The sequence below is a fragment of the Macaca fascicularis genome, chromosome 5 (genome assembly GCF_037993035.2).
Source record: "Macaca fascicularis isolate 582-1 chromosome 5, T2T-MFA8v1.1".
In the NCBI taxonomy this organism is placed as follows: Eukaryota; Metazoa; Chordata; class Mammalia; order Primates; family Cercopithecidae; genus Macaca; species Macaca fascicularis.
Genome location: NC_088379.1, coordinates 126229707 through 126247775, shown reverse-complemented (window position 1 = coordinate 126247775; position 18069 = coordinate 126229707). Strand labels below are relative to the sequence as shown.

Here is an 18069-nt window from a genome sequence, read left to right as displayed (position 1 = left end):
GTTACTCGGTTATGTCAGCAGCGTTGAACATGAAATGCTTATTTGTGGGTGCATTTGAGATGATTGTAACAATTATAAAAGAATTCATTCCATGTGGTAAATCTTAGATCAACAGTGTACTTAATCTTATTACATAGGTTCTTCAGGATGCCTTGAATTTCAAGTGTTCATTTTCTGAGGACTGTTTGAGGAAGTCTCGAGTGGAATTTTGCCATGAGGAGATGAGAACAGAAATGGAAGTTCTGAAGCAGCAGGTGAGAAGCTGGAAGTGGCATGATCCTGTGGAGAACATACTGCCCATTGTTCATGCTTCTTTGGGCATTTTTAGATGTCTTGCTGCTAGAAATATGTCAAAGGTTTTTGCATTTATTTTAAGTAGAATTATCTAATTTTCAAGCTTGATAGGAAGAATATAGATCAGCTAGTTCAGTCCCGCCATTTAGAATATAGGGAACTGAGTTTCAGATGGATTAAATGGCTTACCCAATCACACAGTTAAAAGAGGGACATGCCAATTAACCTTGGGTGAGGTTCTATTAGCACTGGGGCTAGAGAGTTTCATGTAGACATAGTTTTTGGTTTTGATTTTGTTTTTGAGACGGAGTCTCCCATTGTCGCCCAGGCTGGAGTGCAGTGGCGTGATCTCGGCTCACCGCAACTTCTGCCTCCCCGTTTCAAGCGATTCTCCTGCCTCAGCCTCCCGAGTAGCTGAGACTACAGGCGCATGCCACCATGCCTGGCTAATTTTTTGTATTTTTAGTAGAGATGGAGTTTCACCATGTTGTCCAGGCTGGTCTCAAACTCCTGACCTCGTGATCCACCTGCCTCGGCCTCCCAAAGTGTTGGGATTACAGGCGTGAGCCACCGCACCCAGCCACATGGCTTATTTTAAGAACACTATTAAATCCCAACTCTGGATCTTTTCAGAAAACAGTAGCAGCTGAGTGATCATTCTGTAGTTGCTAGCCTCTAGGCCTTTGCACAATAAGAGCAGTTTTAAAGAGAATACTTTGTATTTATTATAATCACTGAAACCAGGTCTGCTCAGCTAGTCCCACACCACTTAGCAATTCACTGATGCACAATAGCATTCTCCTCTCCACTCACCTAACCTCACTCACTATTGCCAAGTGGACAGCAAGAGTAAGGATGCACTCTACAACTTCTGCATGTATCTATTGGCAGCATAGCGCAGAGGAGATACCGCACTGGTTAAACTGCTTGTGTCTAAACTTACTCTGGAATTCTCTAAATCTGTTGGAATTCACTTAGCTGAGGGGCCGACCATGTATATCATGTCTCTTTTTATGTGAGAGGTTAAATAAACTAATGTAGAGAAAAATCTGGAATGGTTCATGGCAATAGTGGTAAATACAGGATACATCAAGGAACCTCAATCCCTGAAGCACACATTGTCAGTAACTTATTGGCAATGGAAGACAGGGTGCCATAGAACAAAGGGCTGGAAAGCATCATTTTTCTGATGTCCCTGGGTATGATTTACTGACTGCTTTTGCCCTGAGTGAGTACTAATTACAAAGATTTTTGTTGCAATACATGGAAAAATCGAGCAATTGTGTTATTATTGCTGTTACTTGTTTTATTGTTACTGCTTCATATGAAGTAACCTATCTGTGAATAGATCTAAAAATTTTATAGCATTTGATGGTAAAGTTGGATTTTCTCTTCTGTCAATTTTACTTGAATAATCTGCTTCATTACATTCAGGGTAAAATACATAGCTGAAAAATAAACTCATGAAGAGAATAAGGGTAATATGCACAGTCTCAAAGCTCTGTCAAATTCTCAACCCCTAGAGTACTGTTGGTACTGGCCAGGATTTCTTCAAAAACCAAAAGTACTGCTTATGTTCAAACACTTGACATCTTCGGAACTTGCATATAAGGTACATGACATGCAAGAGTCACTTTTACACATAAAGTTTATAATAATGGTTTGGTTCATATTTCTTACAGTGACAGATATTCTTTTTTCATAATCCCTGTGGGAAGACCAAAATCCATCTCCATAGTTTTGCAGTGTATCTACTGCTGACTTTCTCAGTAAATATTTTAACTGTGCATGTTTGTAATCAGGCACCCACAATCGTTACATCACCAAGTGCCAGGTGAAACACTAAAGGGCTTAAATGCACAAAGAAACTGAGTGAGAATCTTGGCCCCTACCTGACTAAAGTGATGACGTTGCCAGTGTTTAATTCTAATCAGATGGTCTCCTCCCATTTAAAATGCCTCTGGTGATTGTTTACAGAGTATTAGTTTAACTGTCTCTGGAAATGAATGTCAGTTCTTAACCAAAAAAATTATCAAAATGTCAGTGTGGCTGGATGTAGTTTCCCTTCAGTACTTCTGGTGAATAAAGACTTAAAAATTTAATATGAGTATCTGCATGTAAATGTATACAAAATGTTTAATTTCTTCCCTTGCATATTTTGTTCTATTGCTGTCGACTTAGAACAATAAAATTGATAAACCTTTAGTTAAAATGTGTTGCACTGTTAGTGATGAAAGTGTAATGTGCAGTAGTTTTAATAGACAAAAATCTAGCTACTAGGTTCCAATATAAGTAGTAATTTAAATCAGAGTCTTAGAGGAATGTTTTTGCTTCATTCCCTAAGTTTCATTTGTTTTCATAGCTTTATATGCCAGTCTCCTAGCCCTCAGTCAACAATAAGTCAGTTGAAAACAATAACAATACTTAAACCTGTTTTTGTTTTTAGTTTGGTCACTTTTCTGGAATATTTGGAGTGCCTCTCAAGCGGTGTTCCACTCAAATATTACTATTATTTATGATACACACCCAAAGTAACTAATAAAGGGAAAATTTGTGAATACCTTTTAACAATCATGCTTTGCTTTTCCACATACGTAAGGGTTTTGTTTCTCTGTTGCATTCAACTTATACATTATGTCTGGAAACTTGGGCATGTCAGTATTTAGTGACACTTAACAGCTATTTTCAGTAAACTGTCTTTTAGAAGTTCAAGCAGTATTCATACATCAAAGTCCTTGTGTTAAGGATGGATGACTTGCTCTGAAACAGTGACACTGAACACTAGTTGGGAGGGTTCTTTACAATAATGGAGTAGGCAGCAGTCATTTAAAATAAAGTCATTTACATGGCTTAAGAGAAAAGGAAGCTAACAGTAACAGCAAGTTAATATTTCTTAGGTGCAAATATACGAAGAAGACTTCAAAAAGGAACGATCAGATCGAGAGAGACTTAATCAAGAGAAAGAGGAGCTACAGCAAATTAATGAAACTTCCCAATCCCAGTTGAACAGGCTGAATTCCCAGGTACAAGTCAAAACAAAATAATCTTTGCCAGCATGTATGTATTTTTTTTTTTCATTTAAAAAATTCAAGACTTTTTGACTTCTGTTAATTGCCATCGAATTTTTTTGAAAGGTCAGCACCTGGGATGAAGTCATTCTTAAACAATCTTGTAAAGAGATGAAAATGACTGGAAATTTCTTTTAACTTAAGTATATTAAGGAATTGCCCAAGAAATTGCATTCCAAAGTTTTTTTTTTATAAAATACAGTCCTTTTGATCTTTTTCTCATAATATTTATCCTGGTAGAATGAGAGTTGAACTACCTAGTACTCAAATAAAGTGAAGTGGTTTTCAAAATTCTTGTCATTTTCTTTGAAGGGCTATGTTGGAATGCTCCTGTCTGCCAAAAACATACATATTTCTAAATGCCATTTATATGTGAGACTGAGGATTTTATTCAGTGGTTCCCAGATGTAATGTAACTGGAGTACTTTCAAGGAAGCCAGATAATGGTCACCAGTTTATTAAAATAGAATATATTAAATGTAAGCATACTAAAATTAAGTGTAATTGAATATATTAAAGTAGATTCAGGAAGTTGCCATGATGGGTAAATAGTGATGTTAATGAAGGAAACTGTAGCTAACATAATTTTGCCTTAAAAAATAAAACAAACTGCACCATTTTTATTTGTAAAATATTGCAATACTTTTAAATAAATAGAAAATTGTTATGGCAATGCTGTGGCAGCTCTTAGTTTCAAGATTCTTAGTCATAAAAAATTTTTAAACAGTCATCATTTTCTTCCAAATACAAAGTGGATTGTGAATTACATTTAATTAATTTAATTTTAATTATCTCTGATTTTTTAAAGATTAACTTGAAATTCCTAATTTTACGTGGAAAAAATTGTTTTGCAGAACCATTTTCTCTGTAAGAAATTAGAAAAAATAAAATAGTAGTAAAAAAATCAAATAATTTTATGAAAATAATTCAGGCAACCTAATAATTCATGTAACAATAGATAAGACAATGTTCTCATTACTCTTGGTAAAAAAAAAAAAAAAAAAAAAAAAAAAAAAAAGAGAGAGAGAATATATATACTTTTTTGGTTTTTGAGATGATGTTTTGCTATTGTTGCCCAGGCTGGACTGCAACGGCGTGATCTCAGCTCACCACAACTTCCACCTCCCAGGTTCAGGCGATTCTCCTGCCTCAGCCTCCCAAGTAGCTGGGATTACAGGCATGCACCACCACGCCCAGTTAATTTTTTGAATTTTTATTCTTTTAATTTGTTTCTTACATGCCTAGCTAGCCTAACTTCTTTCAAGTTGTCTCTGTACAAACTGTTTTACTTGCTGCCAGCAAAACAGTTTTAGAACAAAAAATAATTTGTTTTTTAAAGCAATTGTAAAATTTGCTGCCAGTACAACAGCAAGTGAAACAATTTTAATTTTAAAACAATTTTTAGTAAATTTTTTTGTATGATAAATTATATATCAATATATAATTATATAATTTTGTTTATTCTACTATATTAAGATTGGTGATAGACTGGCAATGTCCTTGCCATTACAGAACTTTTAGTCTGGTCAGGAACATACATCTATCTACTTAACGTTATATACTATAATCCACAAGTCCTTTCCTGTGTCACCTGTAAACTTGATTGGTATCAACAAAATAAATGTATTTTCTAAATGCAGTATGGTATAATTGTGCCTAGAACCTAAAGGAAAATCTTAATCATATCTAAAGTGATAACTTAGAGCTATGAAATTTTTTCTTTAAAGTAATGAAAGCCCAATCCTTTTTTTAAAGTCTCATTTACTCAGTAGGAGAATGATAGAATTCACAGAGACGAAGTAGATGGTTTGATGATGTATGTTAAATGTATTAACAGCAGATTAAATGCTAAGATATTTAAAAAAGAACTGATGGCCGGGCGCGGTGGTTCACGCCTGTAATCCCAGCACTTTGGGAGGCCGAGGCGGGCGGATCGCGAGGTCAGGATATCGAGACCATCCTGGCGAACATGGCGAAACCCCATCTCTACTAACAATACAAAAAAATTAGCCAGGGGTTGTGGCGGGCGCCTGTAGTCCCAACTTCTAGGGAGGCTGAGGCAGGAGAATGGCGTGAACCCTGAAGGCGGAGCTTGCAGTGAGCGGAGATCGCGCCACTGCACTCCAGCCTGGGCGACAGAGCAAGACTCCGTCTCAAAAAAGAAAAAAAAAAAAAAAGGAACTGACATTACCTGACATTACCTTAGTTGAATAACATATTTGCTGTCCAAGTGGACTTTTAGAGGAATGTTCAGGTCAAACCATTCTGGCATTCTGAGTTGCTTTCTTCCCAGAATGTATTCATTCTGTCACTAAAATGCGTTAAGCCGGTGTCAATGGTAAAATAAGTAATGTGGTAAAGTGAAAGATGCTTAGGGTACTTAGAAATAAGAGGAATTTAGGGCAAAAAAGACTTGGTGTTCCTTCCTGCTCTGATATTCCATTGGTGGTAACCTTGAACAAGTTATTTAACTTTTCTATGCTTCCTTTTCTTAATCTGTACAATGACAAAGTTGAACTCGATCATCTCTAAAATGTTTCTTATTACTCTAAAACCTCTCTCTAAAAAATAAGTTGCCTAACCTCTTTTAGTATACCTGCCTGTAAAATATAGATAATGAAACCTACCTTATGATTTCACTAAGTTGTTCTCAATGGTAAGTGAAAAAAGCAAAAAACAGGCCAGGCACAGTGGCTCACGCTTGTAATCCCAGCACTTTGGGAGGCCAAGGCAGGCAGGTCACTGGAGATCAGGAGTTTGAGACCAGCCTGGCCAACATGGTGAAACCTCATCTCTACTAAAAACACAAAAATTAGCTGGGCATGGTGGTACGCGTCTGTAATCCCAGCTACTCACGAGGCTGAGGCAGGATAATCTCTTAGGAGGCAGAGGTTGCAGTGAGCTGAGATTGCGCCACTGCATTCCAGCCTGGGCAGCAGAGTGGGATTCTGTCTCAAAAAGAAAAGAAAAAAACAAAATACCCTTTAGAAAACATTTAGCTCAAGCCAAATCATGGCTCAGAGGTATTTTATAAATTATTTTAGTCTATTAGAAGAGGGGACATGTTTAATAGTTTCATTTAGTTGTATAATTAGCATGCTACTTTCAGTTCCTTGTAATCTAATTTTGATGCTTTCTTTTTGCAAGGCATTCTGCTATATGCTGTGAGAAAACGAAAACTGGTTCTTGCTAGTAAATAACTCACAATATAGTAAAAGAGACATGTACAGTCTATCCTCATCATCACCAATTCTGCATATGTGAATTTCCCTACTCACTAAAATGCATTTGTCATCCCCAAATCAATACTTGTGGTGCTTTGTGATACATCCTTACATATGAGCAGAGCAGCAAAGTTGTTTCCTGACATATACACATTCATAGTGTTCTTTTTGTGGTCCATATAGTGCCATGTTTGCTGCGTTTTTGTGCTTTTTGTTGGTGATTTCATGGTTTAGAATGGCCCACATATATATGCTGACATGCTCTCTAGGATTCCTAAACACGAAGGATGTGATGTGCCTTACAGAGAAAATGTGTGTTAGAGAAGTTTCATTAAGGCATGTTATAGTACTCTTGACCATGAGTTCAGTGTTAATCAATGAAACATATTAAATAAGTTGTCTTTAATCAGAAACACACATGAAACAAGGTTATGTATTGATTCATTGACACAAATGTTGTGAGAAGAGGCTAGCAGAAACTTAACCCAACAATTCTCCTAGGAGCAGTGGTTCAATATTCACTAATTCAGTGTCCCTGAAGACTTTATGGAATATGACTACCACAAGCAGCAAGAATTGCCTGTAAATAGTACACATTGGTCTAAAAAGTCACACAGTGAATGTACAACACTACATAAGAGGACAGAATAATTCTGATTAGTGGGACCTGGAAAGGTATCATTCAGAAGGGGATATTTGACCATCCCTTATGGGAATGTGGGACACGGAGTATAGGAATGACAATGAAACAGTCAAGGAAAAGCCAGCTTTCTCTAAGTGTGTCTTAAGTTAAGGGAACCCAGGGTAGGTGATTCATCTAGATGAGGCTGGGCCTTAAGTAGTGAGAAGCCGTGGAATATAGCAGTGTGACTTTGAACAAGTTACTCAGAATCTTATGTCTTAGTGTTCTCATCTATAAAATTGAGATAATACTAAGTATCACATAGAGGGATTGGGAGAATTCAGTGAGTTATTGCATGTAAAGAATTTAGATCAGTTTCTGACATGGATTAAGTGCATATATAACTTCCAAAATTTATTATGGAAGCCTTTGAATGTCAGTTTGACAATTTCAGTGTCATTCAGTAAGCAATGAAAATTGTTTCTATATCTGTATCTAAATAGATCTACCTAAAACAGAATTGTAATGGCCTCAAAAAACTGGAATAGCAATTTAAAACTATCACATTTTTCAAACTTCAATTGGAAATGTAAAGATAGAATCAATGCATATCTGGAAAAACCAACCTGTGGCTGTTTTTGTTGGTATTACTGCTGTCAGTGCCTCACACTTGAGTAGGTCAAGAGTGGCTTAGGAACTAATGATTTGAACTTGTCTTGATTAACAAATGCCTTTGTTTTGTCTTTAGATAAAAGCTTGTCAGATGGAGAAAGAAAAACTAGAAAAGCAATTAAAGCAGGTATGTTGTTCTAATTTTCACTCATACATTTATTCCCACGTACAACATTTCTCATTGTCCCAATTAAAGACATATTCAAGCTCTGCTACAGGTGGCCTACAACAACCCATGGTCTTCATTACCGACTACACCATCAATGGATAGACAGTGCTTAGGCACCACCAAGGCCTTTCAACCCTAACACTCATGGAAAGTATATGCTTTATAGAGCATGTTACCAGTAGCACAAACCTTAGTGCTCCTTAGACCCACAAGCACCTGGGAAATAGATTTCACTGGTATTTCATGCAGTTGCTCACACAATTAACAGTGGAAAACTAAATCAAATACTGCCTCTTTTGAAAAAATAACATGCCTTCTTGAGCACTGAAGTATTCTATCCCATGAGTTCTCTAGGTGCCTTAAAGACTGAATATTATTTGTCTTAATTCCTAATTTCCTTTCTGGACTTTAGTTTTCCCTGGCTACAATTTAAGAAAACCTATTTCATGACTCAATGGATAGATTTTCTTCATTGAGGGCCCTCAATAAAGATAACTCAAAAACATAAAGTTAACTCTATATACTTTTCAAGTGTGTCTCATTTCCTCAAAATGGAGAAATGATTATAGTTTCACCTTAGGTAAGACTTGACCAGTGAGCCTTATCTGTATCGGTCCTGAGTCTATTGACATGTTTACGGTTTTGAGTTATAATTATGCCAGATTAGGCGGAACCTTAAGATTGAAACCAAACCTTTTGTATAAAGCAATGTCAGTGCGACTCTTCAGTCTCTCCCACTGGTAGTGAACCCACAGCTTTGTTCTCCTCAGATGTATTTCCCAACCTGTAACTGCGGCTTGGTTTTCCACCTGCAAGATCCATGGCTACCAACAGGCGCTGGAGCTGTGCAGAAGCGACGGGAGCACCCAGTAAGAGTGCATTTGAAAAAGTGCTTAGTATACTGTTTTGGTAGAAATTATGTCCATCTCTGGAATTTCAGCACATTATATTATCTACAGCAAGAGCCTCTGTTTTCTCTCAGTCTCAAACTTGCAAAGTTGGAGTGGTCAGTGTACAGTAGAATTATCTTTGGGACACTGAATCCACAGGACACATAGATACGAATAAATTAACTGAAAGGTATTAAATTGGGAATAATTCCTTGAACAACATATAACATTTTCAATTGGCATACCTCATTCTACCCAAAGGGTATTTTAGGTGTAAAATGTATTTATGTATAAAAGAAAGTGGATATGGCAAAACAAAAAAAAAGAGATGCTTTTTTTCAGTTGTAAATTTATATTGAACTACTATGGATATTGCTACATATGTGCAAAATAGTTTTTGACATTTTCCAATTGAAAGGATTTTCTTAAAGGATCCAAGAAAAAGTGACCCACTTAAGTTGTTCTCCATGGCTGTGTCTTCCCAGACAAAATGAAATGCAGAGTTGGGCAATTATTTGTGAGGGGAATTGATTTGGACAGTCAACCTGAATAAGTCAGGCCCAAAGCACCCTTTTTTTCCCTCTCAATAGCAGTATTCCACCCACCCTCCTCTACCTTCTATTTTGCCTACATAGATAGAACCTTTATCCAGGGAAAAAAAAAATGTGTTTTTTCTGCATTTTGTATTTACCCAGGCAAATCCTCCCAAACTTTAGGTTTGATTGTGTTTCTCATGATGAAAAAAATCTAAGACTTTAAACTGGGATTTTCCGACCAGAATGCTTACAGAAAGCATGATTCTCTTGGCTTCTTGAAAGTTCTCATACTTTTGTTTGAGTGTGACTCAAAGCCCTTTTCCCAAGGGAGGAGATAATGACTCTTTGGGTGGCAGAAGGATGTGAGGATTTAATGAGCATCTCTTATTTGACCCCGGTATGACACAGCACACTGCTAAGAATTGGTTCTTTTCATGTTGTTGCTGGTTGCTAGTTCTGTCTGCTCTCCTTCCCCAATTTCCATTTTTTTGTTTTCTTTTTTTCTTTTTTCTTTCTTTTTTTTTTTTTTTTTTTTTGAGACAGAGTCTCGCTCTGTCGCCCAGGCTGGAGTGCAGTGGTGTGATCTCAGCTCACTGCAAGCTCCACCTCCCGTGTTCACGCCATTCTCCTGCCTCAGCCTCCCGAGTAGCTGTGACTACAGGCGCCTGCCACCATGCCTGGCTAATTTTTTTTTTGTATTTTTAGTAGAGATGGAGTTTCACCGTGTTAGCCAGGATGGTCTCGATCTCCTGACCTCATGATCCTCCCGCCTCAGCCTCCCAAAATGCTGGGATTACAGGCATGAGCCACTGCGCCCAGCCTCCTTTTTTTTTTACTTTATCTGTTTGCTTACTTTTCAGTCTTTACCAATAACATAAAAATTTTTTTTTTCAAGATTGTAGAAGTCAACTCAGATTGTGAGAAACACAAAGAGAAATTTACTGTAGGAGTGAATTAACCTATAGAAGTTGGCTTCTACAGGTTGGGGGATTATTCTTACGAAATATTCTTATGAAAGATTAACTATGAAACCAATCAGTCATTCACATTTACCTAAGAGTACAAATTATTGTTTCTGTCAAATCTTTATTTGTGGAAAGAAGGAAGGAATTCACCTACTACAGCTAATCAAGCATTCCCTGTCAATTAAAAAAGGCAAGGCAGTCCAGGTCACATAAAATTGTCACCAAATAAAGGCCTATATTTGAAAAAGGACTCCAAGCCATGTAGAATAGCCTACATTTTTTTTCTTTTTTCTTTTCTTTCTTTTTTTTTTTTTTTTTTGAGAAGGGGTCTTACTCTGTCGCCCAGACTGTAGTGCAGTGGTATGCTCTTGACTCACTGCAACCTCCACCTCCTGGGTTCAAGCGATTCTCCTGCCTCACCCTCCCGAGTAGCTGGGACTACAGGCACACAACACCACGCCTGGCTAATTTTTGTAATTTTAGTGGAGATGGGGTTTCTCCATATTAGCCAGGCTGGTCTCAAATTCCTGACCTCGTGATCTGCCTGCCTTGGTCTCCCCAAGTGCTGAGATTACAGGTGTGAGCCACTACGCCTGGCCAGAATGGCCTATATTTTCAAGCAGTAGTCTGATGAAAAAAATCTCAGCATAACAGTAGAATTTACAACCAAATCCTCAAGTTAATTTAAAAATAAGATTTCATGTTTCTTGCCTATATTGAAGGCTGAATTAAGTCACATGCTACAGTGTTGGTAACATTACAGGATATTTACCTTCTTTTGGCAACCCTCCTGGAATGTAAAACTGAGGCTCATGTCACTTATCCTATGTGTTATTTGAGACGTCTAAAAATAAACGAGAAGATAAAAAACAGAGGTGATCTCATTTCCTCTTCTAGCTTTTTCATAAGCCAGAGGAGCCAAGGGCCTAGGTGTCTAGAGTGGGGGTACAGTGGGGTCAAACTGCACTAAAAGCAGCATTTCTCAGTGTCTTGTTGAGTAATTGAACTTCGTAGGTGACTTTCAGTGGTCTGACAGCCTTGTAAATGCTCTCTGTTGACTCATGTTAGAAAATTTTTCCTCAAGTTATTTTTAGGAGATAATTGAATTACAGAACAAAAAAATCTATATTCTCTGTGCCTTGTGGAGAAGTAGGAGGCAGGGGTGAGCATTCAGAGCAGAAAGACAGACCTGCTTTGTGGGCAGGTAAAGCTGAGATTGCTCCATTCCTAGGGGTTAAATACAGAGGTCCGGGCCTTGAAGATATCTTGATAATTTAGGCCTGTGGGTTTACTATTTATTCAATGCAATCTGTTTGGCATTCGATATCTAGCTGTTCTTAACTGGTGTAAACCTAGGAGAAAATCCCAAGAGAAAAATCTTGTCTCTGTAGACTAAACTATACGAGCAATTTAGAAGACAGGTTCTGCTGGATTGGTTCTTCAGAATAGAAAAAAGGGAAAGATTTGCCCTCCTTCACCATCCTGAACTTCTATCAATGCCAAGTCCCTATTTAATAGCTTAGATTTCCTTCCTTAAATGATTAGAAAACTTGTATTAAGCTTTTTTTTTCCCCCTGGCCTTCTCATTGCCTCTAGTGTGAGGGTCTCAAAAAGAGTATTTGTTGATGCTAAGTTGCTTTGTTTTATTGATGGGTTGTAGTAAGTTTTACAAGTGTTTATACTTCTGCAGATATTCAAAACACATCTGTTTCAGAGAAAAAAAAGAAAACATGTCACAACCTCAAAGTAGTAGAAATTCTGGCCAAACACAGAGTGAATTTAAGAGGGGGTAGGGAGAGATGATGGCAGTGATGGGGGATAAGCAGGATGAGTGAGGTCGGCAATAGGTTTGGATAGAAATTACTTTTGTGTTACCTGCTTAATAAAAGCCACATAGCCTAATTGTATTTTTGACATGCCACTATGTTTGGTTTGAAGTCCATATTGCTATAATAATGTTTTATTGTTCCACACAGCCAGACTATCAGTGGTATGCTCTTGACCAGCTTCCGCCAGATGTACAACACAAGGCAAATGGTAAGACCACAGCTGTATTGAGCATTCTTTCACGTTTACATCTTAATGGGATCTTTTTGGGATGTTTACTCAACATACATTCATTCGTACTTGGGGAGGACTTACTATAAAGTTGTGTTACATACATAACTTTAATTTGATGCACCTGGGGTTAAATTGAACTCCTTAAGACACAGAAAATGTGCAAATACAGAAATGCATGAACTTCAATGCTGGCTTCTGTTCCTTTTTCAGTCTCAGAGTCAGAATTCCATCTGGGGTTAGAAATGAAAACTGTAAGCAGAGCTGTATTATAACAACAACAAAGTTCTGCAATTGTACTACAAAGTACAGATGCACACCCACTATTCCAAGTTGAGTTTGCTAGACAGATGTTTTAAATGTCACTGGCAGACAGACAGAGGAAACCAAAGGCTCAGAACTGTGTTCCCTTATGACTAAATGTCAGACTCCAAGGCAGGGTTCTTAGTTTAGGCCAGGGTTGCCCACAACGCCCACCTCAAAGTATGCTGGGAAAAACTAAAAGTCACTTATGAAGTACTCACAACTAAGATTACTTTTTTACATCTTATTTTTTATTGGTTTAACATTTTCTTTTTTGTTTCTAGAATCTGCTATACTTTCTACTGCTTCTTTCTATGGTCTTGTGAGGCCACCCGGAAGCAGGCTGTATATACTGAGCTATAATCAAAATCCCACTTCTATTCTCATCACGTATACATAATCAAAAGTTAGAAATGTCTGCTGCATGTTTAAAGTCTCATATGACACACACCTGGGACTCTCACTTGTTAATTTCCAAAGATTTGAATCTATCTAAAAATGCTGAAGATGAGCTCTATAGTCTAATTTCAGGCCATTCTTGAAATTTGATCTCATTTGAAGTCAGAGCTGAGATCACAGAAATTTAGTTTTTAATACAAGGAGTCTGTTATGGAGTGTAAATAGGAAGCCAGGGATACCACATGTAGTTTTGCAGGTTGTGAACTTTACAAGTCTAAGGGGTGCATAATGGTCGTCTATGTGGATGGAGCCTGCAATCTGGACAGCTGTACACAGCAGCAATGGGTGTGGCAAAGACCATAGATTATAACAGCATCATAGAAAAGAAATATGAAATGTGAGAACTCCATAATAAAATGTCCAGGTATTTATCAAAACTCTATAGGACTCTCTTTTTTCTTTGCTTTCTACTACAAATATAGCCAGAGGTTTTAATGAAGTTCTTGAGTTCCAACAATAATGGAGTTCTTTTATTAGAAAGGCATACCATTAACCAGAATGAGTGTTGCATAATATATGCAATTTTAAAATCTATTATTGTATAATTGCAGAATTGCTACCCAATTATAATTTTCCATTTTATATTGCTCTGGAATGACTATTAAAGATATTTTCTTTCTGAATTGGAGTTTAATCACTAGAAAATACAATTACTTAGTACGGAACTTAGTAATACCATAAGGTCATTTATATATCATTATTGAATTCTCCCTGGACCAATATTACACAAGCTAGTGATTACATAAAATAGAAACGAATTGTGATGACATTCAGAAACTAAATAGAATACGCAGTAATGAAACGTTGTAGTCAGTGTATGAGACGTACTGATTTTTGTCTAGCTAGGAAAAATGTAGTGAGCTTTGTGATGTATAAGCATACCATGTAACAGTGTCTACAGATGTAAAACTACAACAAAAAAATCTCTATGATGTACCAACCTAAGCTTTGTTTCTGTTTTTTTTTTTTTTTTTTTTTTTTTTTTCTGAGACAGTCTCACTCTGTCACCCAGGCTGGAGTAGTGCAGTGGTATGATCATTACTGTACGCTTGAACTCCTGGGCTCAAGAAATCATCCCACCTCAGTCTCATGAATAGCTAGGGCTACAGGCATGAACCACCATACCCAGCTAATCTTTATTTTTATTTTTTTGTTCAGAGGGAGTCTTGCTCCATCTCCAGCCTATTGCCCAGGCTGATCTCGAACTCCTGGCCTCAATTGATCCTCCTGCCTTAGGCTCCCAAACTGCTGAAATTTCAGGTGTGAGCCACCACACCCGGCCTGTTTTTAAAGAGTTGTTTATTTCAGTCTTCACAACAATGCTATAAAATAGGTTTTGTTTTGCACTGTTTAACACATGGGGAAACCGAGGCTTAGAGAATTTATGTAACACCTAAATCACACAGTTAATAAAATTTCACACACGGATTAGATTATTTGATATATAGGATTCTAAAACCTATGGTTTGAATTATATAGTACAGTGCCCCTCTTACTGTACCCCTCTCACTTTATTAAAATTTTCTAAAATTATAAATACAAAAATGAGAATGGGTCTCTAACACAGATAATAATATGACTAGCGTTTAATCCTCAATAATCTCATCTTCGTATGAACTCACAGCATGCTACTCATTTGACATTTAGAATATCACAAGTAAAAGACACAGTACTATGTAAGATTAAGTGTGTAATAAATATGTTATGAACTAACTTGTGCATGGACAGCCCTGGTGGAACCTGACCAGGGGTATGTTATCATTTGAAACCCATCCTTCTCCATACCAACACAACTCTGCAACTAACTATGGCTGGCCAGCAGCAGGCAAGAGGGCTGATCGTAGTTAGGGCACCACCAAAAAATTCCTTACTTAAAAATCTACCTGTTTGGGATTCCTATGCCTCCTTTACTAGCTTCCACATTTGATGTATTTCATAGCTCAAGCCATGTCATAAGAATTGGCAAGAACTCTGAAATCACTCGTCACAAATGACGGATGTGTCATAATTTAATTTCAGTAGTGGTTTTTGCTGGTTTGGGGTTCATTTAATTAAAAAGGTCCTTTTAATCTGTTGGTGTAACTGAATTGTTCAGAATTCTCATAAAATAATTTTGTGGTATTGATTATTAAGAAATCACTGGTTTAAGGCCAGACGTGGTGGCTCATGCCTATAATCCCAGCACTTTGGGAGACCAACGCGGGTGGATTGCTGGAGCCTAGGAGTTCAAGCCCAGCCTGGGCAACATGGTGAAATGCCGTCTCTACAAAAAAATACAAAAATTAGCCAGGTGTAGTGGCATGTGCCTGTAGTCCCAGCTATTTGGGAGACTAAGGTAGGAGGATCACATGAGCCCAGGAGGCCAAGGTTGCAGTGAGGTGAGATCACACCGCTGTGCTCAAGCCTGGGTGACAGAGAATGACTCTATCTCAAAAAACAAAAAAATAAAATAAAATAAAACTTCATGCATTTTAAAAGGTATGGCAGATAATGAGTGATTAAATTTCAAAGATACCACTAAATCTTCCTCTAACATTTCTGGGGCCTAGAGCAAGAATAAGTGGAGAGCTACATCCTATATGTGTAAATCTCATGAATCAAGCATAGAAACTGTTAAAGTATAATCTATCCTCCTACCTTGATAAACATACATGTAAAACCAAAGTACAATTTACAATGCTCAGATTCAAAACCAGTCTGTGACAGGACAAGGTGGCACAGGGAGACCTAAGCCCTGACCTCCTGCCTGGGACCCTCCACCTTCTCTCCCCACCCTCCCATCATAAGGACTCTTGAGTGCAAACTTGAAGACAGCCCAGTTGGGACATCCCAGCCTTGTCCATACACCCCTCATCACTCTACAAACAGCACTCTTTCGACAGCCTTCAGGCTGGGAAGAGGACCACATGAGTCTGGGAAGCTGGTCCAGAATCACTTGGGCAGGGACTTCAGGGGTGTACATTTGGGTGCCGGGAGCTTGTTCTGGAGGAAGGGTTGCTCACACTGTGAGGAAGGGTGTGGCTGGAGGAGGGCCAGAGCAGAGTCCTCTATAATGTGGGGACCCCAGTAAAGGGCTTCCTGACTAGGGACTGAGGGTGGTAGGTGGTGAGTACCATGGCGCACAGTCTGCCAGTTAACTAATTTCCAGCTTTGCTCTCAGTTACTGTCTGTGGTTATTGTAGAATGCTTTGGAGACACATTGAAAATCAACCCTTCTTTCAAAAACTAAATATTTTAAATGAAGGGTTTCGAATGTTTTCAAGTCATTTGAGACTTGGCTTTCTCTTGGTATAACATTAAATAATGGTGTTTTTAATACATTGAAGTCCACAGATATTAATGGGTTACAGTTTTTGTTTAGAAACATGTGATTTTACAAAGAACATTTTCATCTTGTTTCATCTGTTATCAGAATGAGATGCAAAATGACTTCCATGTTTATAGAACAATTATGTCATAACAGAGTTAGTATAGCCTTAAAAAACATGTTGTTTTTTCTTCCTTTCTGAAATGTCAAAAAGCTATGGTTTCTGATTGCACTGCATGCCAGTCACTTCTGTACATTCCAAATTTTTCATAGGTTACAGAGTTATGCTTTGTCTAATGAGCCAGACCTGGATTATTAATGTATCTAGAAAGGCATAAAATGTAGGGATATGAAACTGTGTTGTGAAATTATTTCTTTACAATATAGAAGATCAAAGCCTAAATATTATAATTAGCTTTTACTAATGTCTATTAATAACCAACTAAACAAATACTGACTGGATTTGTCTCCTAGGATTGCCATAACAAAATACCACAAACTGGGTGGCTTAAAATAGAAAAACTTTTTTTTTTCCCCAGCTCTGAAGGTTAGATATCCAAAAATCAAGATGTTGGCAGGGTCAAGCTCCCTCCAAGTCTTCTAGGGGAGGAGACTTCCTTGCCTCTTTCAGCTTCTAGTAGCTCCAGGTATTCCTTAGCTAGTGGCAGCATCACTGCAATCTCTGCCTCGGTCTTCACATGGCCATCTTCCTTCTGTGTCCAGATTTTCCTCTTCTTACATGTACACCAGTCATAGTGGATTGAGGCCCTCCTCCCACCCTCACTGTACATTTAGGGAAATTCTGCCTTCCCTTCAAGAAACTAAAGATCTATCTTTGTTTTTTGTTCAGATTTCCATTCTGCCATGGATTATCTCATGGGCCACAGCCTCTCTCCATCTAAAATATGAGGCTATTGATCTTTAATTCTATACCTGTTTCACAAGAGCACTGTCCAAACTGAAGAGGAGTTAATTTTAAAATATTTAAGATACCAAGGGAGAGGTATCATTAGTGGATTAAATGTTAACTTTAGATTGGTTAGATCAATGAATTTATGCTTCTGGGTTCAAATTTATGTTCTCAACATATTAGATACCTTTTTAACATAATGACCACAGTCCTCAGCAACATAATTTTTCAGCCTGGAAAAGTAACTTATTATCTTACTATTTGCTTTATTTTTTGTTACCAAAATGTTAGTTTAGCAGGTCTTTGGTATACCAAATGAGGGCAACAAGTACAAAACATTCAGCATGTTTTTAAGTTATCACGGATAAGGATAACACTTTGTTTCCTGGCATTTCTATGATTTTTTTTTTCCTGTTGCCATGAGTAAACTTATTTGACTTTGTCTTTCATGTAGTATTAATTATCAAATAGTATTCAATCAAAATATTCCAGATTTTTCATATCGGTCTTCATGATACACCAACAAATCTTTCTATATGATATTTTCTATAGCTTTGGCAGTAAGGTACCCAGTACCATATCTTAAAAGATA

At 37.5% G+C, this 18069-nt stretch overlaps 1 protein-coding gene across 2 annotated transcripts in view; it reads left to right on the top strand.

The window, feature by feature from the left end:
* Window positions 1-18069, top strand: part of TNIP3 (TNFAIP3 interacting protein 3) — an 84680-nt gene that overhangs the window by 65505 nt on the left and 1106 nt on the right. For both annotated transcript variants that reach the window (XM_065545429.1, XM_045392827.2), the window contains exons 7-11: window positions 138-254; window positions 3192-3317; window positions 7957-8007; window positions 8820-8918; window positions 12417-12477. In XM_065545429.1, the coding sequence (XP_065401501.1) occupies window positions 138-254; window positions 3192-3317; window positions 7957-8007; window positions 8820-8918; window positions 12417-12477 (454 nt within the window). The remainder of the gene's footprint in view (window positions 1-137; window positions 255-3191; window positions 3318-7956; window positions 8008-8819; window positions 8919-12416; window positions 12478-18069) is intronic.